This window comes from Schistocerca americana, chromosome 3, assembly GCF_021461395.2.
Source record: "Schistocerca americana isolate TAMUIC-IGC-003095 chromosome 3, iqSchAmer2.1, whole genome shotgun sequence".
Lineage (NCBI taxonomy): Eukaryota > Metazoa > Arthropoda > Insecta > Orthoptera > Acrididae > Schistocerca > Schistocerca americana.
Window position 1 is genome coordinate 421,116,270 of NC_060121.1, and position 20,460 is coordinate 421,136,729.

At 43.7% G+C, this 20,460-nt stretch overlaps 1 protein-coding gene across 4 annotated transcripts in view; it reads left to right on the top strand.

Annotated features, from left to right (window-relative positions):
• The window catches only part of LOC124607491 (eukaryotic translation initiation factor 5B), a 426,670-nt gene that overhangs the window by 76,506 nt on the left and 329,704 nt on the right, over positions 1–20,460 (top strand). For 3 of the 4 annotated variants that reach the window (XM_047139867.1, XM_047139864.1, XM_047139863.1), the window contains exons 5-7: positions 3,974–4,091; positions 14,491–14,958; positions 15,063–15,200. In XM_047139867.1, coding sequence (XP_046995823.1) covers positions 3,974–4,091; positions 14,491–14,958; positions 15,063–15,200 — 724 coding nt within the window. The remainder of the gene's footprint in view (positions 1–3,973; positions 4,092–14,490; positions 14,959–15,062; positions 15,201–20,460) is intronic. The other variant, XM_047139868.1, reaches the window with a different exon arrangement.

Below are 20,460 nucleotides of genomic sequence, written 5' to 3' on the forward strand. Positions count from 1 at the left end.
ACAGTTCAACACATCACTGCATGTTCATGAATGTTTCAGCCATAGTATAGGGTGTGACTGCCTGGATTTCATGACAGGTGTTCTCATGTAGCTCATTGGTGGTGTGTGGTTAGTTCTTATACTCGTTACTGTTAAGGTGAGCCAACAGAAAACAAGTCAGATGATTTTTGGGGCCATGATCTGGTAGAAATCACTATCAGAGAAAAATTATTCCACTGCAGAGCCTTAATCACTTTAGACATTGTCCCATCTTACTGTTACCAGCCAAGTATCAGTAGCCTCACCATCAAACTGGTTCATAAATTCATGAAATCATATCTGATTTACTTAATGGTGATCATAATGTCAACAAAAAGTTGGTCTGTTGGTGTGCCATTGTGATAACGCACAGAATGCGCCCACCTTCTGTGAACGAAGGTGTTTCTCAACTACTATATGCTGGTTGTTACTGCTCCCTAAACATGCTTCTTGTTAGCTCACTTACCCTGACAAGTGCAACCACACTTCATCACTGGGCTGTGTGTACTGCAGTAATCCTGGCCTTTCAACAATAAATTAGTGACATCAGTGGTGGTGGGTTAGGCATTTATAACGGTCAGTCTGTATCAGTTAATGAATGCCTGCAAACTTGTAATGATACATGCCTCCTTTCTGAGCAACTCTGTGATAAAGCTATATGATAGTACATATCCTTGCCCTAAATGGCTAAGAGACTATATGGGTGACTCCAACAATCATGTCTGTACATCATCCACTCTTTTCTCTGATAACCCCCCCTCCCCTCCCCCCAAGCCTTGAATACAGTGTGTAGATGGTTAATGTTGACCACCGAACCATTCAAGGAACAGTTGCTTACATTTCATAAGGGAGCCAATTATTCAATACTGTTTTACAGGAAAAACTGCTCTTATACAAAATACTGATACATCGTCAAAATAGAACAGTACTGGAAGGGAATAAGTCACATGAAGCACCATGAACAGTAAGCCATGCTATACTGAGACACAAGACCCTCACACAGCTCATGGGACCTCATTGTTGCCACATTTTGCAGTTTCTGCCACATTGATGAGTTACGTGAGGATATCTGCAGTGAAAGCTGATACTCTCAGCAACATTCGCCAACGTGCAATGCCGTTTGTGTGAGTAGGTCACTTCCAACATCTCTTGTAATGTACCTTCATTTCCCAACCACATAAGGTATGTCATACATAAATTTAGTTTCATATTATCTTCTGTTAAGCTTTTTATAGCACTTTTCCCAAGCCCATTAGAGTGGGACACTATTTACGAGGGTTGACTGAAAAGTAATGCTTCCAACCTTCGTAACTCTTCAACAGTTGGCAGCATTGGTATGCGGCAGGTACTGGCTTGTTCTGTAGCTTCTTCTCTACAGCTCCAGTTGGCGAGAAGCCTTAGCATTGAATGGTTGTGTTGTTACAGTGTGAAGTATGGAACCCTGCACAGACGGTCAGTAATGCGATTTGAGCAATGTGCAGTCATTGAATTCTCGACAGCAGAAGGTGTCACTCCAAAGGAGATTCATCAGAGAATGAAAGCAGTTTATGGTGATTGTGTTGATGGGAGTACTGTGCATCGTTGGGCAAGTAAGTTTAAAGGTATTGAGGCGAGAACATCTGACCTGCGTGACAAAGGAAGAGTTGGACGGCCTGTGACAGCAACCACCGAGTTTCACAAGCAGAATTTTGACAGATTGATTCAGGACAATTGTCATATCACTCAGAGAGAAACTGCAAGCACAGTCAGCATTTCACAAGAATGTGTGGGTCACATTATTGCTCAGCTTGGCTACCGGAAGATCTGTGCACGATGGGTACCCCGGATGCTGACACCTGAAATGAAAGCGCACAGACTTTAAATTTGCCAGGAACTCCTCTAGCATGACAAGAATGAAGATGACGCCTTTCTCTATTCAGTTGTGACAAGAGACGAGACGTGGGTACACCATTACGACCCGCAGATGAAACGTCAGTTTGTGGAATATTGACACAAAGACTTGCCCCTGAAAAAGAAATTCCAGAAGCAGCCCTCAGCTGGAAAAATCATGGCCACAGTGTTCTGGGATGCAGATGGTGTTATTCATGTTGATTTCCTTGATTGTGGAACAACAATAAATTCAGAGCATTACATCAACAATGCTGCGAACTCTGAAATGATGGCTAACAAGAGTCTGAGAGGAAAAGGGAAATATTTTCCTACAGCATGGCAATGCCAAACCACACACTTCACGTGCCACCACAGCAGAACTTCAGAGACTGAATCTCACCACCGTATGACATACTCCATACAATCTAGATTTACTACCATCTGACTTCCATCTGTTCCCAATAATGAAAGACGATTTGTGGGGACATCATTATGCTTCTAGTGAACACATTGAGAGAACTGTGAGACTGTGGTTGCGGGTCAACTTCTTCTGTGACAGCTTCAGAAAACTTGTTCATCATTGGCAAAATGCATCCAATTGGCTGGTGGTTATGTGGAAAGTTGAATATTGGTAATTAAAGAACGCATTCTGAGGATTATTTCTGCATATGATTTATTAAAATATTCCCATCCAAACCCAATTAATGAAGGTGGAGGCATTACTTTTCAATCAACTCTCCTACATGATTATTGTGCTTTTTCTTTGCACTTCTATCTTCTGTGTTCAGCTGATGTGATTGAAACTCAAGCTCTCTTGCTTTATTAAGGCAGATATAAATTATCTGCTTCCATCTCTGTTTCATATATCTTTCTATATAAAAACAAAGATGAGGTGACTTACCGAACAAAAGCGCTGGCAGGTCGATAGACACACAAACAAACACAAACATACACACAAAATTCAAGCTTTCGCAACAAACTGTTGCCTCATCAGGAAAGAGGGAAGGAGAGGGGAAGACGAAAGGAAGTGGGTTTTAAGGGAGAGGGTAAGGAGTCATTCCAATCCCGGGAGCGGAAAGACTTACCTTAGGGGGAAAAAAGGACAGGTATACACTCGCACACACGCACATATCCATCCACACAGACAGACACAAGCAGACATATTTAAAGACAAAGAGTTTGGGCAGAGATGTCAGTCGAGGCAGAAGTGTAGAGGCAAAGAAGTTGTTGAAAGACAGGTGAGGTATGAGTGGCGGCAACTTGAAATTAGCGGAGATTGAGGCCTGGCGGATGACGAGAAGAGAGGATATACTGAAGGGCAAGTTCCCATCTCCGGAGTTCGGATAGGTTGGTGTTGGTGGGAAGTATCCAGATAACCAGGACGGTGTAACACTGTGCCAAGATGTGCTGGCTGTGCACCAAGGCATGTTTAGCCACAGGGTGATCCTCATTACCAACAAACACTGTCTGCCTGTGTCCATTCATGCGAATGGACAGTTTGTTGCTGGTCATTCCCACATAGAATGCATCACAGTGTAGGCAGGTCAGTTGGTAAATCACGTGGGTGCTTTCACACGTGGCTCTGCCTCTGATCGTGTACACCTTCCGGGTTACAGGACTGGAGTAGGTGGTGGTGGGAGGGTGCATGGGACAGGTTTTGCGTCGGGGGCGGTTACAAGGATAGGAGCCAGAGGGTAGGGAAGGTGGTTTGGGGATTTCATAGGGATGAACTAACAGGTTACGAAGGTTAGGTGGACGGCGGAAAGACACTCTTGGCGGAGTGGGGAGGATTTCATGAAGGATGGATCTCATTTCAGGGCAGGATTTGAAGAAGTCGTATTCCTGCTGGAGAGCCACATTCAGAGTCTGGTCCAGTCCCGGAAAGTATCCTGTCTGTGGTTGGACAGGGATTCTGTGCTGCTACCTCACAGTTTCCAGCCACGTTTTACCACTAGACTACCGAACCTGTAAATAGTTGCACTATTTGTAAAGCTAGCTTTTTGACATTTAACAGTATGAAGTTAAGAGACATGTATATTCCTCTCTCTTTGTGTCAGTTACCAAAAGATGAAGTGCCTGTTTGTAGGAACCAGTTAAGAAGGCCGAAGAGAATCAAGAAAGCGATAGACCTGCCACAGTAAAGCCTGAGGAGAAGGTGAAGCCTGAACAGAAAGAAGAGAAACAGCCTGTTGAGGGAGAAGAAGGTAAGATTCTGAGTTGCTGTTCTGTCTTGTGACTAAATGTGTTCTTTACAGTGAAAACTGATTTACCAAATAACCAACATCTAAAACAGTTATTACTCAAGGTAAAGTGACACACACACACACACACACACACACACACGCACACACCTGTGGTTGTGCGAGTTTATACCTGTCCTTTTTTAGTAATGTCCTAAATTATTTTCTAATTATCTGTTAATGCAATAAGTAGCTGGTACCTAATTATAACAATCAGAAAAAAATAGTGAGCTTCATTATTTCTGATATTCCATTAAAAATAACAAAATGATAGAATGAGTAAACCAGCATGTAAATTCCTGATATTTTATGAATCACTTCTAATATTCAATGCAGTAGTTATTTGAGCTTATAAATCACACTGCAAGGAACACTGTTCTCACCAACATATTAGATTGACACAGGTTTAATGTACTCGTTGAGATCAGATATGGGAGCATTACTAATTCAATATACTTTCATTTTATTTATTTATTATTTTTTCACAATAGTCTTTCAGAGTTTCGGGTTCCGCTGGATAGGTCAGGAGTCCACTACATGCAACAAGCGGCTACACGGGTAGCAGGGGTTGTGTGGCGTGGGCTGGGCGGTTTTTTAGGTTAGATGGCCTTGGGCAAGTACAGAAAGGGCAACAGCCTCAACGGGTGCGGGGCAAAGTCAGGACATGTGGGGACCAAGCAGCAATCGGTATTGTAATTGTCAACTGTCGAAGCTGCGTTGGTAAAGTACCGGAACTTCAAGCACTGATAGAAAGCACCGAAGCTGAAATCGTTATAGGTACAGAAAGCTGGCTGAAGCCAGAGATAAATTCTGCCGAAATTTTTACAAAGGTACAGACGGTGTTTAGAAAGGATAGATTGCATGCAACCGGTGGTGGAGTGTTCATCGCTGTTAGTAGTAGTTTATCCTGTAGTGAAGTAGAAATGGATAGTTCCTGTGAATTATTATGGGTGGAGGTTACACTCAACAACCGAGATAGGTTAATAATTGGCTCCTTTTACCGACCTCCCGATTCAGCAGCATTAGTGGCAGAACAACTGGGAGAAAATTTGGAATATATTTCACATAAATTTTCTCAGCATGTTATAATCTTAGGTGGAGATTTCAATTTACCAGATATAGACTGGGACACTCAGATGTTTAGGACGGGTGGTAGGGACAGAGCATCGAGTGACATTATACTGAGTGCACTATCCGAAAATTACCTTGAGCATTTAAACAGAGAACCGACTCGTGGAGATAACATCTTGGACCTACTGATAACAAACAGACCCAAACTTTTCGACTCTGTATGTGCAGAACAGGGAATCAGTGATCATAAGGCCGTTGCAGCATCCCTGAATATGGAAGTTAATAGGAATATAAAAAAAGGGAGGAAGGTTTATCTGTTTAGCAAGAGTAATAGAAGGCAGATTTCAGACTACCTAACAGATCAAAATGAAAATTTCTGTTCCGACACTGACAATGTTGAGTGTTTATGGAAAAAGTTCAAGGCAATCGTAAAATGTGTTTTAGACAGGTACGTACCGAGTAAAACTGTGAGGGATGGGAAAAACCCACCGTGGTACAACAACAAAGTTAGGAAACTATTGCGAAAGCAAAGAGAGCTTCACTCCAAGTTTAAATGCAGCCAAAACCTCTCAGGCAAACAGAAGCTAAACGATTTCAAAGTTAGCGTAAGGAGGGCTATGCGTGAAGCGTTCAGTGAATTCGAAAGTAAAATTCTATGTACCGACTTGACAGAAAATCCTAGGAAGTTCTGGTCTTACGTTAAATCAGTAAGTGGCTCGAAACAGCATATCCAGACACTCCGGGATGATGATGGCATTGAAACAGAGGATGACACGCGTAAAGCTGAAATACTAAACACCTTTTTCCAAAGCTGTGTCACAGAGGAAGACCGCACTGCAGTTCCTTCTCTAAATCCTCGCACAAACGAAAAAATGGCTGACATCGAAATAAGTGTCCAAGGAATAGAAAAGCAACTGGAATCACTCAACAGAGGAAAGTCCACTGGACCTGACGGGATACCAATTCGATTCTACACAGAGTAAGCGAAAGAACTTGCCCCCCTTCTAACAGCCGTGTACCGCAAGTCTCTAGAGGAACGGAAGGTTCCAAATGATTGGAAAAGAGCACAGGTAGTCCCAGTCTTCAAGAAGGGTCGTCGAGCAGATGCGCAAAACTGTAGACCTATATCTCTGACGTCGATCTGTTGTGGAATTTTAGAACATTTTTTTTGCTCGAGTATCATGTCGTTTTTGGAAACCCAGTATCTACTATGTTTTAATCAACATGGATTCCGGAAACAGCGATCGTGTGAGACCCAACTCGCTTTATTTGTTCATGAGACCCAGAAAATATTAGATACAGGCTCCCAGGTAGATGCTATTTTTCTTGACTTCCGGAAGGCGTTCGATACAGTTCCGCACTGTCGCCTGATAAACAAAGTAAGAGCCTACGGAATATCAGACCAGCTGTGTGGCTGGATTGAAGAGTTTTTAGCAAACAGAACATAGCATGTTGTTATCAATGGAGAGACGTCTACAGACGTTAAAGTAACCTCTGGCGTGTCACAGGGGAGTGTTATGGGACCATTGCTTTTCACAATATATATAAATGACCTAGTAGATACTGTCAGAAGTTCCATGCAGCATTTCGCGGATGATGCTGTGGTATACAGAGAAAGTGCTGCATTAGAAAATTGCAGCGAAATGCAGGAAGATCTGCAGCGGATAGGCACTTGGTGCAGGGAGTGGCAACTGTCCCTTAACATAGACAAATGTAATGTATTGCGAATACATAGAAAGAAGGATCCTTTATTGCATGAATATATGATAGCGGAACAAACACAGGTAGCAGTTAATTCTGTAAAATATCTGGGAGTATGCGTGCGGAACGATTTGAAGTGGAATGGTCATATAAAATTAATTGTTGGTAAGGCGGGTACCAGGTTGAGATTCATTGGGAGAGTGCTTAGAAAATGTAGTCCATCAACAAAGGAGGTGGCTTACAAAACACTCGTTCAACCTATACTTGAGTATTGCTCATCAGTGTGGGATCCGTACCAGATCGGGTTGACGGAGGAGATAGAGAAGATCCAAAGAAGAGCGGCGCGTTTCATCACAGGGTTATTTGGTAACAGTGATAACGTTACGGAGATGTTTAATAAACTCAAGTGGCAGACTCTGCAAGAGAGGCGCTCTGCATCGTGGTGTAGCTTGCTCGCCAGGTTTCGAGAGGGTGCGTTTCTGGATGAGGTATCGAATATATTGCTTCCCCCTACTTATACCTCCCGAGGAAATCACGAATGTAAAATTAGAGAGATCAGAGTGCGCACGGAGGCTTTCAGACAGTCATTCTTCCCGCGAACCATACGCGATTGGAACAGGAAAGGGAGATAATGACAGTGGCACGTAAAGTGCCCTCCGCCACGCACCGTTGGGTGGCTTGCGGAGTATAAATGTAGATGTAGTAGATGTAGAATCATGACAGTGTCTTCCAATATATCGTCTGGGCACTGGTCATCGGCTGACCTCATATAGTGACCCCAATGCCTCTCGTCTCATCAAGAGATCTTTGTCAGGAACTCATGTGATTTATATGTGATAGACATAAAACACGCACTGCTTCAGTACAGTATTCACAACACCACATAACACTTAAAAATAAATACTTCAGCTTACCTGGTATGTCTCAGGTGGTAAAAACTGGTGATTTTGAAACACTACAGCATCAGCATCCCACATAATCAGAAGCGAGTTAGCTGCAGTGATGAATTTTGGCTCTAGTTCCCATCTTGGGATTGATCCACATTCTTGTGGTGTGGGTGTAGCAGGAGCCAGGTGAGGGAAACAGGGCAGTTGCAGTTGGAATTACAAATGTTGGCTGTTCAGAGTCAAAGATGTTGTAAATAAAACTGCATCCTTAGCTGCTGACTAGGAATCTATGATGGCTGCAGCAATTGACTTGTGACCCGATAAGTGCACGAGTTCTGTGTTAGACTCTCTGACCTTTGCCTGAGCTATGGAGGACTCCATCCTTATTAAATAAGGGCAACTGGACAAGATGTCCTGAAGATTATCCACATGGCACCTAAAAATGTATCCATGAAGTAAGCATCTATTTGGTCATAGTTGTTCGGGGGAAGGGAGCCAAGTAGTGAAGAGTATGCAGAATGGTGTTAACTCTACACTATTGGCATACTTCTCAATGTTTAAGGATAAGGGATGGAAAATGTGTAGCTGTGGTTTAGAGAATACATGACCAAGAAGACAAGGGAGCAGATGTAGTTGATCCAGTTAGTGTGTGTGGATGCGCTGTTCCACATTGAGCTGACACTGAAGCAGAAAGTGGCCAGAGATTTTAACAGCAAACTTAATTTCTTTGTGCGATCCATTCGTAAACAAATTCAAACTGGTTTTGATTTTGTAGCATGTGCTACAAAGTGCAGTTGCCAGCACCACCATCATTACTATCACTACTGTTCTTAACTTCAATATTGAGGATACTTGAATAATGAACAAAGTAAATAAGTTCATTCCGATTTGGTTTTATAGTACCAAAAACACACTGTAAAGAGAGCCTTCCCTGTAGGGGGCTTGCCATTGTTTGGCGGGTTCGTGCTTGGCTACCATGGGGCCCCAGCTTTTGCAGCATCTTTGCCCTTCCGTGCTGCATGTCTATCCTCTTTGCTATTCTTTTTCCCCCTCCCTTGGAGAACATATCAGGGGAATGTTCCGCATTGTCCATCGCTGACATAAGAACAGTCTCACCACTGTTTTCATTCCCTTTTCATTTCTGTATTTACCTGCTCCTGTCCTTCCTCCATTTCAGTGTTTGAGATTCTTCTTTTTCTTCTTCCTCCCTGTGCACTCCTGAAAGCCGGCCCACATGTCTGACATGTATCAGGTGACTGGGTAAGGCATAATTCCCAGCCCCAGGTTGACAGGTAGGTTTCACACGTAGCCCCTGGTACAAGCCAGGACAGGGAGGGATGATTGTCTGTGCTGCTGCCTTCTCAAATTGCAGATTGGTCACTATCAGGTGTTCAGGAGGTGTGACCTGAGATGTGAACAATCACCTAAGCCATGTGTGCCCCCTTGTGAAGGGGGGCCCAGTTGGAAACAGCATGCCATCGGAGACACTGGCAATTGTCGGGATTTTCTCATAATGAGCCAATCATCTTCACAATCAGCATCTACGAAACGTAAACGGAATGACGATAATGATTCTAAGACCCTTCCAGCTGCACCACAGTTCCTCGTGGTTTCATGTACCGAAGATTGTCAGTCCTTCGCAGAGGTAAATCCGTTTATTATTAAGAAAAGCGTTGATGCAATTGCCGGCCCTGTGAAATCCTGCTCTTGTTTACAGAATGGCACTTTGCTTTTGAAGACTACTTCAGATTCTCAAGCACAACTACTGCATGCCGCTTTGCTTCTCCATGGCTATCCTGTTCGTGTCGAGGCCCATGGAACTCTGAATTCTTCCCACGGTGTTATTTACACTAGGGTGCTCAACAGTCTGACCAAGGGCATAATCCAAACAAACCTCTCCGATCAGGGTGCCATTGCCATCCATCGGGTGGTGAAAAAGGTATATTCACCCTAGTGCCCACACACTCGCTTTTTCTCACCTTTGCTTCTGACCAAGATCAAAGCAGGTTATGAAGTTATCACAGTCCGACCGCACATTCCGAACCTGATGTGCTGCGACCAGTGTCATCATTTCAACCACATTCGAATGTCTTGTTGACACCTGGCCAAAGTGTAAACTGTGCTAGGGATGCGCACAAGGGTGATCAATTGTCCGCGTCCTCCGCCCTGCTGTATCAGCTGCAAACGGCGATCATGCGCTGCCTCTCGAGATTGTCCCATGTATCTCGATGAGCGGGCTGTCCAACAGATCGTGGTAAAAGAAAAAAGTTCTCTACCCGGTCGCTCGCAACTTATTGACAAGTCGCAAACCCTGCATTCTACCGTGTGGCACTTATAGTACTGTTCTTGCTATGTCTCGCTCCATGAAGGACGTGGCCATGCAGACATGTGACCTCAAATTCAACTCTGAGGCTGTGAAATCGTCCAGTGTCGAGGTAGATCACTGTCCCATCATCCAGCTGTACTGTCGCCTCAAGGGATGAAGTCACCAGCTACACAACCAACGAGCCAGAAAGAACACAAATGGTACTTCTGTGAAGGCTTCCTGTGTCCCTCCAGCCAACCAGTCTTCCTCTGCTAACCAGAAAGGCTCAAAGAAGTTCATCAAAGGCAAATGGTCTTCTCCTTTGCCAACTTGAGGATCCTCTTTGACACCGTCGCCACATGATACCTTCGCCCGGCTGGCCTCCGTGTTGCCGGTGCACAGCACCAATAATTTTTATGCATCGGACTCCAAAGACCGACAGCACAAGAAAGCTGATGCTTCTGTGGACCTCATGGAGCAGGATCCTCCTCCCTCTGTGCCGTGTAGCAGCGAGCCTTAGCAGGCTGGCACTCAGCAACTGCCGAGTTGACACCCCTTAATTTTTTCCGCATCAAGACTCTCCTCGAATGGAATGTTCGTGGTCTTCATTCCAACAAAGAGGATTTCTGTCTGCTCTTTTAGAATCTCGACGTCCCATTGTCCTGTGCCTTGAGGAAATAAAATTGTGTCCTCACGACCAATTTGAGCTTTCACTTTTCGTCCTGGTCCATTTTGACCTTCCCCCTGAGTTCAGTATTCCATCTCGTGGGGAAGTCACGCTGCTCATACAGGATGACATTCATAGTCTGCTCATCTCCCTGACTTTGTACCATTTATATCCCTCCATCATTAGATGTAACCAGGGCAGACTTCCTCCAGGTTATTGAGCAGCTACCTCACCCATTTCTGCTGCTCGGTGACTGTAATGCACTCCATCCCCTCTGGCATTCTCCCAGAATCTGTCAGAGAGGTGCCCACTTGACTGACCTTCTTAATCAACTTAACCTCTTATGCCTTATCACAGGAGCACCCACATTCCCGTCCGACTCCTCGCACACCTATTCCCATTTGACCTATCCTTCTGCACTGCCCAACTTGCCCATCGTCTCGCATGGTCCGTTCTTTCTAACACATACTCGAGTGACCATTTCCCATGTGCTGTGTGTTTCCTGACTCCTACCCCACCCATGTGCACACTCAGGTGGCAGCTTACTAAGGCCTACTGGCGGCTTTATTCCTCCCAGTTGTGATGATCAGGTGGACTATCTTACAAATGTTATCCTTCCTGCTGCAGAATGTTCCATTCCCTGCACTTCCTCTTCACCATGCCTTCTCCCTGTCCCTTGGTGGACTGAGGCATGCTGCGATGCAATTCGCGTGTGGTGACGTGCTTTCCCCATTTCTGGCCATCATTCTATGATGGAAAACTGTATTAATTATGAACAGATGCGTGCATAGTGTCGTCACATTATTTGGGATAGCAAGAAAGCTATCTGGATTTCATTCACTAGTTCTTTAACAGTTCCATTCCCTCCTCTGTCGTGTGGGACAAACTCCGACGGCTCTCTGGGGCCAAGATCCCTTCCCCAATTTCTGGCCTGACAGTAGCAGATGGTCATCATGGGCCCGATTGCTTTGTCCAATGCATTGGGCTGCCATTTTGCGGAAATTTCTCTCTCTTCCCAGTATCACCTCCTTTCCTCTGTCGGAAATGGAGTGGAGGAGGCTCAGACGATAGTTTTCTCTTCTCAGAATCATAAGTGCTACAATGGCGCCTTTACTGTGAGGGAGTGAGGTCTTGCTGTCACTTCATCTGGATCCTCTGCCCCAGGGCCAGATGCTGTTCACATTCAGATGTTGCAGCAACTTTCTCTTGCAGGCAAGCATTTTCTGCTTAATATGTACAACCGCATCTGGGCAGAGGGCACGTTTCCCAGGTGCTTGCGTGAAGCCACTGTCATACCCATACCTAAGCCCGGTAAGGACAAACACCTTCCTTCTAGCTATTGCCCTATTTCTCTTACCAGCTGTGTGTGCAAGGTTATGGAACATATGATTCATGTCCGACTGGTATGGTGGCTCGGTCTCGCAATTTACTAACCACTGTACAGTGTGGATTTTGAGCGCGTCGTCTGTAGTTGACCATCTTGTCACTTTGTCCACCAATGTCTGAATGGTTTTCTGCAGAAATCCCAGACTGTGGCTGTGTTTTTCGAGTTGAGGAAAGCCTATGACATCTACTGGAGGACTGGTATCCTCTGTACTCTCTACATGTGGGGAGTGGCCGCTTGCCCTGTTTCCTTGAGGAATTTTTAACATACCAAGTTTTCAAGGTCCATGTGGGTTCTGCCTTGTTGGACACCTCTATCTAGGAATGCGGTGTGTTTCAGGGTTCTGTCCTGAGTGTTGTCCTCTTTGCTGTCTCCATTAACCCTGTAATGGCCTGTCTCCTGCTGGGCATGTCCAGTTCCCTTTCTGTTGACGATATTGCCATCTTTTGCTGTGCTCCGAGGGCCTGTCTCATTGAGTGGAGTCTTCAGCGATGTCTTGATCATCTTTACTCGTGGGGCATTGATGGCTTTTGTTTCTCCACTGACAAAACCATATGTATGCATTTCTGGCTGGCGCAGTTGGTTTCTCCCACTATATTTACGTCTTGGACTTGTTGCTCTTCCCTTTGTTGAAACTACGAAACTTCTGCTGCTCATGCTCAACAGGAAACACTTTTGGTCCTCCCACATGTCATACCTGGCAGCCCGACCCCTCAGTGTCCTGTGTGTTCTCAGTGGTAGTTCCTGGGGTGCAGATCAAACCACCCTCTTCCATTTTTACTGGTCCTTTGTCCATTTGAAACTAGACTATGAGTGCTTTGTTTATGCATCTGCATGTCTGTCCCTCTTACGCCGTCTCAATACTATCCATCATCATGGCATCCGTTTGGCCACTGGCACCTTTTACTCTAGCCCAGTTGAGAGTCTGTATGCAGAAGCTGCTGAACTACGACTGTCCTACCACTGTGACTTTCTCCTCAGCAGATATGCATGCCTTTTGTCTGCCATACATGGCCACCCATCCTATGCCTCCTCCTTTGATGACTCTTTTGATTGCCAATATGGGGCACGTCCCTCTTCTCTGTTTCCTCCTGGTGTTCGCTATTGCTCCGGCAGCGTAACTTCTCACTCCTTGCAACTTTCCCGGTGGGTATGAACCCTTCAACACCTTGGCTTCGTGTGGTGGCCCATGTTCGTCTTGGCCTTCATTTGGTTCCTAAGGACACTACTCCAGCCTCATTCTGTCGCCTTCAGTGTTTCATGACCTTTGCATGGAACTTCGCGACTGTACCTTTGTGTACATTGATGATGTCTCTCGGACTGATCATGGTGTCAGGTGTGCCTTTGTCACAGATGCCAATGTTTTTTGTTATCAGCTTCCGGCACACTGCTCAGTATTTACAGCATAGCTCTTTGCCCTGTATTAGGTCACAGAGTACATCTGGTGACACAGACTTTTCAATTGTGTCATATGCTCAGACACTCTCAGCACCGTTGAAAGCCTCTCTGTGCTGTACACTGGCCATCCCATAGTGCTACGGGTCCAGGAAATCTGCACTTTTGATGGAGCCACTGCTGTTTGTGTTCCTGGTCATGTCGATCTGACAGGAAATGAGGCTGCTGATACTGCTGCCAAGGCTGCAGTCCCTGTACCTCAGCCCACTATTTCTTATATTCCGTCTGATGATCTCTGTGTTGCTGTCCGTCAGGTGGTGGTGTCACTTTGGCATCACCACTGGCCTTCCCTTCATGGGAATAAGCTACAATCTATTAAGCTTCTCCCAGTGGCTTAGACGGCCTCCTCTCAGCCCACCTGCTGTGAGGTCGCCATTTTAACTGGGTTGTGTGTTGTGCGCTGCCTTTTTAGCCATCGTCATTTAAGTGGCGCTGCCCCACCACTTTGTACACATTGTGCCCAAGCTTTAACTGTCTGCTATTTCCTGACAGAGTACCTATTTTTTAACAGTTTACATTCCCGTCTCTGTTTTTAGTTGTCTTCTCTTATGTCAAATGGGATTGACGTGTAGTTGTTTCTAACTCCTGTCTGTCTTTGTGTTCTATAGTTTTGACATGGGCACTTATGACCTTAGGTGATTTGTGCCCTAAAACAAAACAAAAACAAAAGGGAACTTTCAAAATGTTCGCTGATTTGTGTAGATAAATACAAATGTTGCCAGAAATGCCTTGCTTTTAAGTGCGTTACGTGCCTGACCTTATCTAGAGGGTGCTTTATAACCAGAATTTCATATCAGTAATTACCTGTGTACTTTGTGCATTGCTGATCATGGGAGCTTACAAACATTTGTACGTTCTTTATTGTTACATTCAGCTATGGCATTTGTTCACAGATGAAGATGATAAGAAGAAAAAGAAAAAGAAGAAAGGTAAACCGGAAGAGGAAACAAAGGAAAAAACAAAAGGTCCAACAAAGAAAGCTATAGCTGCTATGCAAGAGGCCCTTAAAAAACTGAAAGAAGAGGAAGAGAGGCTAGCCAGGGAGGAAGAAGAGAGGCTCAGGAAAATTGAGGAAGCAGAGAGAGCAAAGGAAGAGCAGAAACGTTTGGAGCAGGAACGAAAGGAACGAAAGAAGCAGAAGGAAAAGGAACGTAAGGAAAGACTGAAGGCTGAAGGCAAGCTTTTGACTGCAAAACAAAAGGCTGATCGTGCTAGAGCACAAGCAATGATCGAAGCACTGAAGGCACAAGGTGTTGATGTTCCAAATGTGGGTGAGAAGAAACAGACCACACCAAGACCAGGGACACGAATCAGGCCAAACAAAGTAAAGGCGCAACCACCCACTCCCGCCCAACAGGAAGGTATGTAAATTATTTTTGTTTATCCCCTTACTCAGTAAATGTTGATATAAAACATATTGCCTTCTTAGTAAAAAGCAGATGATAAATAGAAAAATTTCTTTCAGCTACAGTTGAACGCAAGGTGGAAGTTGAAGTCGTGGACAAAATACCTACAGAAGTAAACAATAAAGATGTTAAGGATGAAGAGGACGACGTTAAAGAAGCATGGGATGCAGAATCATCTCACGATGAAGAGGAAGAAGGTTTTTATAAAAGAAATACTTCTCATCTTTCTTTAGAGTACTGCATTGCAAAAAAGCAAAGTGATTGATTTGTATTTCATTCTCTTTACTCATTTCTTAGTATTAGTAGTACAACACTGTTAAATCTTACATTATTTTTACTCATAATTTGTAAGATTATTGACATACCTCCCCTCCCCCAATCTCTCTCTCTGCGCCACCATCACTATCTCTCTACTGTTCTTTCAGCACAAAAAAGTTCCCCACTTCTCTGTCAGAGTCTTTTAAAGAGAAACATATTCATCTTTTTTGTGCTTCAACAGGACGTTTTTCCTCTGATTTCGTTCTTTTCCTTACTAGACCAGTGTGTACTACTTATGTAAAATGAATTCTATAGGTCATTATAGTTTTGACAATTTGTTTTATATAATTTGACACACACAAACAACAGATAAGTATGCCTAATAAGTATTTTGTGGGTGCTTTGCTCATATTACAAATACTTTACTGAATTTGCAGTCTTTGCAGTTTTATATAACTTTTGTCAGTTAGTTTAAGTTCTTTCCAGACATTTTAAGACCCTTATTAGCCCAGTTTTTTGTCACTGCAATATTACATAGGGCATATTTGTATAGACTTGAAGTGCCCACTATACAGAGACAGCAGATCCTAAAGTTTTATTAGTGAAAAAAATGCTGAAAATAAAATGTTAGTTTGGTGACTTCAGATCTCTTGCAGTGACCCTAGAACCCTTGCCGCATGTTCACTGTTTCAGTTAAATCTCCCATTACACCTCATCCCAGATTTTACATGCATAAGTATGGTAACTTTGAACTTCTGGTTCCCAGTAACGGATAATGGTATCGAAAAAGTTTCGAAATTCCTTGAGAATATCATCTTAAGAACATAAGGTAAAATTTTTGATGATCTGCTATGAATAGGAATGATAGATTTGGCCTCTCCCACAGTTGTTAATTTTTAAACTTTTTTTGTGGGTGGGGGTGTGGGGTGTAAGTATTCACGAACTGCCCATGAACAAATTATGTTTTAGTAAGTTGGCTAAGGTCCACCCTAGACAACATCTAATGCAAAAGAACCAACTGATTTGATCAGTGTGACTGGCCTGGAGTGAGTGTTTGTTTCAGTTTTGGTCCTGTACCATAGAATAGCAGTAGTATGCCTCTTCTTCGGATAGGTATACAAATGGTCGCTAAGGCAAGGGCTATCCAAAACACGAGATATGACCCCATGAAAAATCACATTTTCATGCATAGCTTTTTGAAAGATGTTGGTACCATGCACTATCGCGCACAGACCGATGTAGGGTGATTAATTTCTTTTTTTGCAAGCTATTGAATTTCTCCTTCTGTTTATTAACTGATATTGTAGAATCTACTTCCATCATATGGCATGTTAAACTGTTAAATTTTTCCCATATATGGTGATGCAAATTATTACTGAGAAAAATTTGTAGCTCCATTAGCTTACAGTTCACAGTGGTGAGGTCACATCACATGCGATGGATGCACTCTCAGAACAGTGCTGACTCTGTGCAATTGTAGACACGATGCCCAGATTCTGAAATGAAGTTTCTCTTCACCTTCAGAAAAATTGGTGCTGTCGAGGTGTCTCTGCATCGCAGTGAAAAGGTGAAAGATAAGATCTGGATAAACAAGCATAGACTGTAGGCCTTCATAACCTGTGTTTGTGATAGTGCTGATATTTGTACTATAGGCATTTTCCTATGGTCCAAGGCATACTTCTCTCCATAACATTTAGTCTTTCAGTGTTGGAGACACCATCAAAGGTTTTAATGTCTCAGAAAATAGTTACAAACTCGGACAAGCTCAGCAAGCGAAACTATTTCTATTTATTGACAAAATAGTCTGTTTTTTATGTCAGCAGACTGCTGCCTAAGGTAGTGCCAATGTGTGCTATGGAGTGCGATGTGGGAAAGATTTTTCACTGTTCGCTTTAATTAGCACTAAGGCCAACAGCTTGTCTAATTTCAGTGCTCTTCCTTTTCTTTTAAAATTGTGTTTGTGTTTTCTTACTTCTGCGCCCTTTCTGTGCATCCTAGTGTAGTAATTACTAGATTTGAGTCCGTAATTGCATTGTCCTAGGCTCTTTTGTGGGTACACATGTGGTGTGCATGGACTCAAGAGTATTGCTGCCTTTCTTCTCTCCCAGACTGCATTCCCTTCACTATACCCACTCTTCCCCATCCTAGCTCCTATGCCTCTCCCTCCCCCTCCCTTCTCCCTCAGTGCTTCCCTTTATGATGTCCCAACTGTTCCCTCAGGTGTGCTATTCCTTTTCGGTCTTGTCTCTTGTGTTTTCACTCTTCCCTTTTTTTCCAACTTTTTCTGGTCCGCCTCGGTGTTTCACCTCCCTTTTTAGATTCTTTTTCTGTTGTATGAGCCATTTGGGGAAGAACTTCCTCCGTAGCATCTCCTGCATGGGTTCTTTGCCTCCCTCACTCTGTCCCCCCCCTGCCGCCTTCCTCCCCCACTGTAGCCCCCCTCCCATCCCACACCCCTAGGTCACCAGCATGTGTAGCCAGTTCATATAGTGGGGCTGTTATATATGCATTAGCTGAGGCCCCTGACATCAGAGGGATCACATTTCTGTTAGATCAGCTGTCACTGCCTCGCATATGTCTAGGAGTGGTTGCTGGTCTTTTTAGGTCATTGGAACTCCTGGCAATGACTGCCACACCAAGTGGTCCTTGCGCAGCTGGGTGGTGCCCTCAGGGTAAGACCCAGTTCGGAGGGGATGGTACCGGGATGGACACTCTACAGATGAAGGATGCTAAGGACTAAACTCCTGGCCACTCTTCCATAGCCATGTATTCAGAAAGGAACGGTTCTCTCTCTGCTCCTACTTTTGCTTCCCTGGCCTTCCCTCCAAGGCCACCCCGTGGGTGACAAAACCCTTTTGCCATTACTGGGTTTGTTCTGAGACAAACGGAGAGACTTTCACCACTACCAGACTGCTCTTGTTTGTGGAACACAGTGAAGATAGGTTTGCTGAACTTGACTCCCTTAGTAAGATGAGTCTGGATCCCTGCTGATTAAAACCTCTTCTGCCAGTCAATCAGCTTCACTTAGTGCTTGTGTGTGCTCGGAAGACATTTCACTGAGCATTACTCCTCACTAGTCTCTAATGTGATACAGAACATTATTTCCCACAGGGACAGCCTCCTTTACTCTGATGAGGAACTTAGGACTAATCTGGAATGGTGCAACATTTATTTTGTCCGGCAAGCCCAGAGAGGTCCTGAGGACAATCTCATTGATACCAGTGCTTTTGCCCTGGCTTTTGAGGGAGAACCTTCCAGAAAAAGTCAAAGTTATGGTTTACTGTTGTGACTTGAAGCCCTATATTCCACCTCCCATATGCTGTTTCCAATGTCTCTGTTTTAATCACATGTCTTTGTGATGTGAGGCGAATCCTATTTGTGGCGATTGTGGCCACCCTCTCCATGTAGTGAGTCATTGCAACCTACCGCCCAAATGTATGACCTTTTCTGATACACGTTCTCTTTGCTCGCCAAATTACCTGATCAACAAAAAGGAAGGCAAGATTCAGAAATTCGAAACTCTCAACCATCTATCCTCCTCCGAGACCAGACAGAAATTCGACCATCTCCAACCAGTACTTTTTAACATGTACATTTGCTCCATACTGGTGTCTTATGCTTCCTGCTCTTCTTACCCTTCTTAGATAGCTCCCTCCCCCCTTCCTTCTCCTTGGGGATTTTAATGCCCTTAACCCTCTTTGGAACAGTACCATGATCACTAACTGGGATAGGGTTGTTGAAGACATGCTGGCAGGACTTGGTTTCTGCCTCCATATCACTGGAGGCCCCACACACTTTCAGTGTGACATACGGCACTTTCTCTGCTATTGCTCTTTCCATCTGGAGCCTTGGATTCCTTCCCTGTGTTGAATAGGGAGTTCATGATGATTTGTGCGACAGCAATCTTTTCCAATAGTCTTATCTTTTCTTCAGCATCACTCATATGGATGCCTTCCCAGGTGGGCCTTTATTAATGCAGATTGGGATGCCTATTCGTCGGCTGCCATCCCGACTGCTCTACTGCATGGCGGCATTGATGAGTCTGTAATGAGTTTGAGCAGTGCCATCCTCTCACAGCTGCTTTGGCGATTCCTTCTTCCTTGTTTGCTCTGTGATGGAAGACTTGGTGGACCCTCAAAATTGCTGCAGCTATTAAAGACCAGCGTCATGCCCTCAAATGCTACAAACAGCATCTCTCTCCCTGTCTCGACCTCCTCCTGACCTTTAAACAGTTTTGTACCTGAGCCTGTTATCATCTTAAACGCTAGAAATGGATTTATTGGGAGCAACCCACAAACCAATAATAATAATAATAATAAAGTCCTTTCTGGTTCTGCCTTGCTCTGAACCTACTATCCAACATGCTAAATAATACAAATTATGGATACAATATTACTGGAACATACCCACACAAAATCACACATTTGCTATACATGGATGATCTAAAACTACTGGCAGCAACAAATCAACAACTCAACCAATTACTAAAGATAACAGAAGTATTCAGCAATGATATAAATATGGCTTTTGGAACAGACAAATGTAAGAAAAATAGCATAGTCAAGGGAAAACACACTAAACAAGAAGATTACATATTGGATAACCACAGCGACTGCATAGAAGCGATGGAAAAACAGATGCCTATAAATATCTAGGATACAGACAAAAAATAGGAATAGATAATACAAATATTAAAGAAGAACTAAAAGAAAAATATAGACAAAGACTAACAAAAATACTGAAAACAGAATTGACAGCAAGAAACAAGACAAAAGCTATAAATACTTATGCTATACCAATATTGACCTACTCATTTGGAGTAGTGAAATGGAGTAACACAGACCTAGAAGCACTCAATACACTTACACGATCACAATACCACAAATATAGAATACATCACATACATTCAGCAACTGAAAGATTCACATTAGGCAGAAAGGAAGGAGGAAGGGGATTTATCGATATAAAAAACCTACGTTATGGACAGGTAGACAATTTAAGAAAATTCTTTCTAGAATGAGCAGAAACTAGCAAAATACACAAAGCAATCACTCAATATAAATACATCGGCTACACCACTGCAATTTCATAACCACTTCTACAACCCTTTAGATCACATAACATCAACAGATACGAAGAAAGTAAATTGGAAAAAGAAAACACTACATGGCAAGCACCCGTATCATCTAACACAGCCAC